This window comes from Entelurus aequoreus, linkage group LG02 (assembly GCF_033978785.1).
Source record: "Entelurus aequoreus isolate RoL-2023_Sb linkage group LG02, RoL_Eaeq_v1.1, whole genome shotgun sequence".
Classification (NCBI taxonomy): Eukaryota; Metazoa; Chordata; class Actinopteri; order Syngnathiformes; family Syngnathidae; genus Entelurus; species Entelurus aequoreus.
The window spans coordinates 13553943-13562870 of NC_084732.1; the positions used below are offsets into that span (position 1 = coordinate 13553943).

Below are 8928 nucleotides of genomic sequence, written 5' to 3' on the forward strand. Positions count from 1 at the left end.
TCAACGTGGCTTCATAGTAAAAGAGTGCGGGTACTAGACTGGCCTGCTTGTAGTCCAGACCTGTCTCCCATTGAAAATGTGTGGCGCATTATGAAGCCTAAAATACCACAACGGAGACCCCCGGACTGTTGAACAACTTAAGCTGTACATCAAGCAAGAATGGGAAAGAATTCCACCTGAGAAGCTTCAAAAATGTGTCTCCTCAGTTCCCAAATGTTTACAGAGTGTTGTTAAAAGGAAAGGCCATGTAACACAGTGGTGAACATGCCCTTTCCCAACTACTTTGGCTCATTTTGCAGCCATGAAATTCTAAGTTAATTATTATTTGCAAAAAAAATAAATAAAGTTTATGAATTTGAACATCAAATATCTTGTCTTTGTAGTGCATTCAATTGAATATGGGTTGAAAAGGATTTGCAAATCATTGTATTCCGTTTATATTTACATCTAACACAATTTCCCAACTCATATGGAAACAGGGTTTGTATTTATAGCGGCGCCATGCTTCACCTTTGCCGCCATGCACACTTCTGTCTCTCTCTAAGTTTACATCATCGAGTAGTCTGCTGTTTCCTCGCTTCTTGCTCCCTGTAAGATTATTGTAGGTCATAAATCATGCATCTCACCTGGACAGTAGATGGCTGAGGAGATAATCTGACAAGTTGGGACGCTTTGACCACCATATAGGATCTGGACCTTGCAAGGTGGACACAAAAAAACTCTTGTTTTGACACTTAACCAGTACTTCAAGTCGAGGAACTTATTAAAGATTGTCAATGACTTGGATGGAACGAATGAAGAAAGACCCATTTTTTTCTGGACAGGATAAGGCATGGGTTCCTCGGCTTGCCGAAACCCGGAAAATGTTGCATCGATACTTTTCATCAGGCATAAAGGTATCTCTCCTTGCTTCTACTGATATCAGCTGATGCTTGTCTTAAAGTGTATCAATCGAAGAGTACATTTGCTGAGTTCTGGAATTGGGGAAGCAGCAGTGCAGCAAATTGTCAGTTCCCACAGGAAGTCACGTGACTTTTGATTGCTTCTTCACATCAATTAAGCTCATCAATAAATTGCTGACTAACGGTCTTTCAGAAACTGGAACTTTACAAAAAAATTGTGTACCAAAGCCTCATATTCACATGTTTACTATATTCCACTGTTTATTATAGTTATATTTTATATTTTTTTATATCCATAAATACGTGTATTCCTGCTTATTATGTGTGTATATATTTTTTTGTTCAAATGCTCTTATGCTACAATATTTTTTTCGGTGAGTGAAAATTCTAAATAATGACGTCACTGTCAAAGCATGGGGGTATGGCACCACCTTATGGAATGTTTACAATAAAAACAAAACAAAAAAAACAGCCAATTATTTCAGAATACAGCAATTCCCTCCATTAGTGTAATGGTTATGTATTTTATTTTTATTCTGGCCACATCTGACGGCTACCATTGATTGTTTTTTTGGTTTTTTGAACGGCTCTTTCAAAGCAGCAGGTCCTAATAGTCCGGTTCCTTTTTAAAGAGCCATCATTCTCATCTCTAGAAAAAACCCAGATTTGAATGGGCAAAACAAACGTGTAAATTAAATTAAATAAATGTATTCTAAAATTCAAAATGTGAGTGACTTTTACGAGTAAATGTCCACCTTTTCGTTTTCTATCATATGTTTGTAGCATTTTAACTTGAGTTGCCTTGAGGTAGTTTGTCCACATGGTGTTTCCGTAGCATTTCCGCTGATTTTTAAACACTTCCGGTTTGTAAAAACGACCCTGCGTACTTGTGTATTTTTTATTTATCCTTTGTAGAATTCAAAATTGTGAGCGGTGAGTGACTTTACGAGTAAATATCCACTTAATCGTTTTCTATCACAAATGTGTGACATTTTAAATTGAGTCGCCTTATTTATGATAATGAACACTACATTAGCGACGAGGTAGTTTGTCCACATGGTGTTTCCGTAGCATTTCCGCTAAATTTTAAACACTTCCGCTTTGTAAAAACGACCCTGCGTGCTTGTGTATTTTCTATTTATCCTTTTTGCTGTTTTAGTTGTTATTTATTTAGTTCATATCGACGGATAAAAAAGACATCGCGGTTTATTAGTGCGTTGTCTCAGTGCGATTCTCTCTAGCTGGCTTAGCTTGTTAGCCGCTGACAAAGAGACGGGGAAGTTAGCCACAAATGCTAAGTGTTGTTATTGTGCGAAAATGTGCACTTGCGAAGGAGCGACTAACTGCTGCTGCTAAATAGATAATACAAATAACGATAGCAGAGTACGAGGAGGAAAAAAGAAGAGAACGAGCGACAAATGGAGTCACAAGCAGCAGGTTTGTTCTCTTTTTTAATCCCATCCTTTACTTTTTAATGACTTCATTTTTAATGTTCAAACAAGCCCATTGAAGTTCAATTTAATCAAATCCTCCTATAAATTGCACTTTGCTGTGTTTTTATGCATTTAAAAAACAGTAACAATAATATGTGTTAAATTTTTCTGAAGTGACCCTATAACAGCCCACACTGTGTGCTGTTCAGTTGACATTGGCTTAATCATAAATAGAGAAGAAGAATTTAGGAAGATGGTTCCACAGGAGAGAAGCCTAAAGCTCTACTTCCCAAGAAAGATTATTGGAACCACAACTACAGTGGGAACGAAAAGTATTCAGACCCCTACATTTTTCACTCTGTGTTTCATTGCAGCCATTTGCTAAAATGAAAAAAAAATCATTTTATTTCTAATGAATGCACACTCATCACCCCATTTTGACAAAAAAAAACTGAAATATATATAATAATATATATTTTAATAATAATAATTATAAAATGCAAATATATTGCATATTTAATAACAACAAAAAACACATGTACATAAGTACATGATGCACCTTTGGCAGCAATTATAGCCTCAAGTCTTTTTGAATAAGAAGCCACAAGCTTGCTTTTTATCCATCCATCCATTTTCTACCGCTTGTTTCTTTCGGAACCTATCTCAGCTGCATTCGGGCGGAAGGCGATGTACACCCTGGACAAGTCTCCACCTCATCGCAGGGCCAACACAGATAGACAGACAACATTAACACTCACATTCACACACTAGGGCCCATTTAGTGTTGTCAATCAACCTATCCCCAGGTGCATGTTTTTGGAGGTGGTAGGAAGCCGGACTCCCCGGAGGGAACCCACGCAGTCCTGGGGAGAACATGCAAACTCCACACATAAAGATCCCAAGCCTGGGATTGAACTCAGGACCTTTGTATTGTGAGGCACATGCACTAACCCCTGTAACACCATGCTGCCCTGCTTGTTATTTATTTGCAACAAATTTGCAAAATGTCTAAAAACATTTTGGGGGGGTTCTGTCAAGATGGGGTGCTGAGTGTACATTAATGAGAAATAAAATTAGCTTTTTTTTTTATTTTTTATAAAATGGCGGCAATGAAAAAAAAGTGTGGAAAATTTAAAGGGGAACTGCACTTTTTTTGGAATGTTGCCTATCGGTCACTATCATTTATTCAATGCATTCTAAATATTAAAAAAATGTGAATGAAAGTCAGTTTACAGCAGAGCCAATGGGAGAATCACTATTCCGCTCATAAAATCCAGTAAATAACCATTCAAAAAGTGCCAACAATACTCCATTTACATTTCGTGACTTGAATATTAACCAAGTATTAGTGATTGATGTGTGTGTGTGTGTGTGTGTGTGTGTGTGTGTGTGTGTGTGTGTGTGTGTGTGTGTGTGTGTGTGTGTGTGTGTATATATACATACTGTATATGTGTCTGTGTGTGTGTGTGTGTGTGTGCGTGCGTGTGTGTGTGTGTGTGTGTGTGTGTGTGTGTGTGTGTGTGTGTGTGTGTGTGTGTGTGTGTATTTATAGGTGTGTATATATATATATGTATATTTTGTATGTATGTATACACTACCGTTCAAAAGTTTGGGGTCACCCAAACAATTTTGTGGAATAGCCTTCATTTCTAAGAACAAGAATAGACTGTCGAGTTTCAGATGAAAGTTCTCTTTTTCTGGCCATTTTGAGCGTTTAATTGACCCCACAAATGCGATGCTCCAGAAACTCAATCTGCTCAAAGGAAGGCCAGTTTTGTAGCTTCTGTAACGAGCTAAACTGTTTTCAGATGTGTGAACATGATTGCACAAGGGTTTTCTAATCATCAATTAGCCTTCTGAGCCAATGAGCAAACACATTGAACCATTAGAACACTGGAGTGATAGTTGCTGGAAATGGGCCTCTATACACCTATGTAGATATTGCACCAAAAACCAGACATTTGCAGCTAGAATAGTCATTTACCACATTAGCAATGTATAGAGTGTATTTCTTTAAAGTTAAGACTAGTTTAAAGTTATCTTCATTGAAAAGTACAGTGCTTTTCCTTCAAAAATAAGAACATTTCAATGTGACCCCAAACTTTTGAACGGTAGTATATATATATATATATATATATATATATATATATATATATATATATATATATATATATATATATATATATATATACAGTACAAGCCAAAAGTTTGGACACACCTTCTCATCTCAATGTGTTTTCTTTATTTTCATGACTGTTTACATTGTAGATTGTCACTGAAGGCATCAAAACTATGACACCTGTGAAGTGAAAACCATTTCAGGTGACTACCTCTTGAAGCTCATCGAGAGAATGACAAGAGTGTGCAAAGCAGTCATCAGAGCAAAGGTGGCTATTTTGAAGAAAACTAGAATATTAAACATGTTTTCAGTTATTATATTATATATGTTCTGAGATAGGCTCCTGCGCCCCCCGCGACCCCGAAGGGAATAAGCGGTAGAAAATGGATGGATTGATGGATGTTCATTCACAGGTTTGATGCATTCAGTGAAAATCTACAATGTAAATAGTCATGAAAATAAAGAAAACCCATTGAATGAGAAGGTGTGTCCAAACTTTTGACCTGTACTGTATATTATAAACGCTAACGCAGACAAACTATTTAAAGCGGCGCCGTGATCACTTCCGTGTGTGCCTATGTTCACATCATCGAGTGGTCTGCTGCTCCTCGCTTCCTTGCTCCCTGCAAGTTTATTGTAGATCATAAATCATGCCTCTCACCTTAAAAATAGATGGCTGGGAATATAATCCGACAAGTTGGGACACTTTGACATCCATTACGGACCTGGGACTGGTGAGGACGACGCGAAAAAAATGAGTGGCTCAATCCTGCGGGTTTAAAGGCCTACTGAAAGCCACTACTACCGACCACGCAGTCTGATAGTTTATATATCAATGATGAAATCTTAACATTGCAACACATGCCAATACGGCCGGGTCTACTTATAAAGTGCAATTTTAAATTTCCCGCTAAACTTCCGGTTGAAAACGTCTATGTATGATGACGTATGCGCGTGACGTCAATCGTTGAAGCGGAAGTATTCGGACACCATTGTATCCAATACAAAAAGCTCGGTTTTCATGGCAAAATTCCACAGTATTCTGGACATCTGTGTTGGTGAATCTTTTCCAATTTGTTTAATGAACAATGAAGACTGCAAAGAAGAAAGCTGTAGGTGGGATCGGTGTATTAGCGGCTGGCTGCAGCAACACAACCAGGAGGACTTTGACTTGGATAGCAGACGCGCTATCCGACGCTAGCCGCCGACCGCACGGATGATCGGGTGAAGTCCTTCGTCGCTCCGTCAATCGCTGGAACGCAGGTGAGCACGGGTGTTGATGAGCAGATGAGGGCTGGCTGGCGTAGGTGGATAGCTAATGTTTTTAGCATAGCTCTGTGAGGTCCCGTTGCTAAGTTAGCTTCAATGGCGTCGTTAGCAACAGCACTTTTAAGCTTCGCCAGGCTGGAAAGTATTAACCGTGTATTTACATGTCCATGGTTTAATATTATTGTTGATTTTCTGTCTATCCTTCCAGTCAGGGGTTTATTTCTTTTGTTTCTATCTGCAGTTAAGCCCGATGCTATCACGTTAGCTCCGTACCTAAAGTGCTTCGCCGATGTATTGTCGTGGAGATAAAAGTCACTGTGAATGTCCATTTTGCCTTCTCGACTCTCATTTTCAAGAGGATATAGTATCCGAGGTGGTTTAAAATACAAATCCGTTACTATAACAATCTACAAGGTTAATGTTGCTTCTCTTTCTTCCCCTCCATTTTTCTGCATTCTTTCGTATCTCAAGTTATCATTACGTATATGTATTGTTGCATTTGAACAATTGTATTGTTGATAATAAAGGTAAAGTACTGGTATTGTTTATTATCAATAGCACTATTTCTATTGGTATTCATATTGCTCCATTTTTAGTGTAATAATGCTCATTGTCATTTCTGTATTTTTATTTTTATTTTTTTAAATTTTCGCTAACTGCTTATTTGCTATTACTTTTACCATCATATTTGTACATGTCGTATTTGCTGATGTTGCTCTGTTGTTGTTGTTGTTGTTGTTGTTGTTGTTGTTGTTGTTGTTGTTGTGTTTGCTGTTGTTGTTTTTGTCTCTCTGTCTAATCCCCCTCTTGTCCCCACAATTCCCCCCTCTGTCTTCCTTTTTCTCTCTTTCTATCCCCTCCTGCTCCGGCCCGGCTGCACCAAATGATAATATAAATACATTTAATAAAGTCAAAATACAAGTAAGGCAACAAGAGAAGTATCCTACACTTCTCTTTTGTAAAGTAAATCTGAACAGCCGATATGGGCATCTACATCTGCTATATGATTTGCCCGAGAAGCTGGGCAGGACATTAAAAAAAAAAAAAAAAAAAAATACAAATCCGTGATCCACAATAGAAAAAGGAGAAAGTGTGGAATCCAATGAGCCAGCTTGTACCTAAGTTACGGTCAGAGCGAAAAAAGATACGTCCTGCACTGCACTCTAGTGCTTCACTCTCACATTCCTCATCCACGAATCTTTCATCCTGGCTCACATTAATGGGGTAATCGTCGCTTTCTCGGTCCGAATCGCTCTCGCTGCTGGTGTAAACAATGGGGAAATGTGAGGAGCCTTTCAACCTGCGACGTCACGCTACTTCCGGTACAGGCAAGGCTTTTTTTATCAGCGACCAAATGTTGCGAACTTTATTGTCGATGTTCTCTACTAAATCCTTTCAGCAAAAATATGGCAATATCGCGAAATGATCAAGTATGACACACAGAATGGATCTGCTATCCCCGTTTAAATAAATAAAAAATCATTTCAGTAGGCCTTTAATGGTTCATTCTTGACCCCTGCAGAAATCCCCTGAATTCTTCATTCTATTACACAAACTTTTGTCACCGTAGGGCTGCGTAATACGGTATAGCTGAAAACTGTATTACAATATGAATGTTTTGTATCCGGTCAGTAATTCTTTTTTTGAATCCTGCAGATGCCGGTGAAGAATATCTTCCCCCTGAGCGGCGGTGGGTCTCCAGGATGGAGCAGCATGAGCCGCATCCCCACCCTGTTGAAGACGACGAAGAAGAAGAGGAGGAGGATGAGGACGAGGAGCCCCCTTGCATTAAAGAGGAAGAGGAGGAGCTCTGCATCAGCCAGGACGACGCCGACGTCAACAAGTCACCAGTTATTCGTGTGATTGTGAAGAGTGAAGATGGGGAAGACGAAGCTCAGTGGTCCCAGCTTGACGACAGTCAGAGCGAGGAGAAGAGCCGATCGGAAGCGGACAGCTTCTCGGATAGTGACAACTCCACGTCACACTTTCCCGACACTGACGATGAAAACTCCAAAGCTGACGTGACGACTCGCACTGACGACAAACACTTTAAACGCTCTCGACGTGACCAAACGTTTGAAGACCACATTGGATTGGAGGAACACAGGACTTGTCACACGGAGGACAAAACCTTCAGCTGCCCGTTTTGTGATAAAAGCTTCCCCAGGAATAGTAATTTGAAATTGCACGTGAGAACGCACACCGGGGAGAAACCGTTTTCATGCTCGGTGTGCGGCAAAAGATTCTCTATTAAGGGAAATTTGATGAAACACTCAAGCACACACACAGGAGAGAAACCCTTCCCCTGCCCGGTTTGCGGTAAAAGATTCTCCCGCAAGGGCAATTTGATGGCGCACGCGAGGACTCACGCCGGGGATAAACACCAGAAAACATTTTCCTGCTCCGCCTGCGCGACGAGTTTCGGCATGCGCTCGACGTTGTTGAGACACATGAGGACGCACACCGGCGAGAAACCTTTTCCCTGCGCCATTTGCGCGCAAACCTTCTCTCAAAAGGGGCATTTGATGAGACACATGAGAACGCACAGCGGGGAGAAACCGTTCCCCTGCTCCGTTTGCGGCAAAAGGTTCACTCAAAAGGGCAGTCTGATGACGCACATGAGAACACACACCGTGGATAAGCCTTTTACTTGTTCGGTTTGTGGACAGAAGTTCTCTCAAAAGGGCAATTTAATGAAACACCAGAGAACACACACTGGTGAAAAACCCTTCCGATGTGACGAGTGCACTGAAAGCTTCTCTTACAAGTATCAGCTTAATCGACATGAGTGTGTTGGTGAGAAGATCAGCAGTCAATGAATGTAAGATGTGTTTCTTCCCTTTTAAAATAAACCCGATGAAATGTATTTTGCTTGTTGGCACTTTGATCATGCGATCAAAAGTTTATAACGTATATATATATATATATATATATATATATATATATATATATATATATATATATATATATATATATATATATATATATATATATATATATATATACACATTAGGTCAGGAAAAAACAAAGAGGCTATATCATCCCTACAAGCCGGTTTCGCAGGTTTCCCTGCTATATTATATATATATATATATAAATATTAAAAATATATATATATATATATTTGTATATATATATACTGTATATATATATTTATATATATATATATATATATTTTTTTTTTTTTATATTTATATATATATAT

The 8928-nt window shown here is 39.0% G+C and overlaps 1 protein-coding gene across 3 annotated transcripts; it reads left to right on the top strand.

Moving 5' to 3' along the window:
- The first annotated feature begins 1936 nt into the window (after nt 1–1936).
- LOC133630691 (gastrula zinc finger protein XlCGF8.2DB-like) lies at nt 1937–8575 on the top strand. Of its 3 annotated transcripts, none has more exons than XM_062022355.1 (3): nt 1937–2339; nt 4604–4722; nt 7380–8575. In XM_062022355.1, the coding sequence occupies exon 3, from the start codon at nt 7427–7429 to the stop codon at nt 8540–8542; it is 1116 nt and encodes a 371-aa protein (XP_061878339.1). In that variant the 5' UTR covers nt 1937–2339; nt 4604–4722; nt 7380–7426; the 3' UTR covers nt 8543–8575. The 3 variants fall into 3 exon arrangements, with proteins under 3 accessions (XP_061878339.1, XP_061878338.1, XP_061878329.1); XM_062022354.1 differs by lacking the exon at nt 4604–4722 and adding an exon at nt 5549–5717; XM_062022345.1 differs by lacking the exon at nt 4604–4722.
- Nucleotides 8576–8928: the final 353 nt, after the last annotated feature.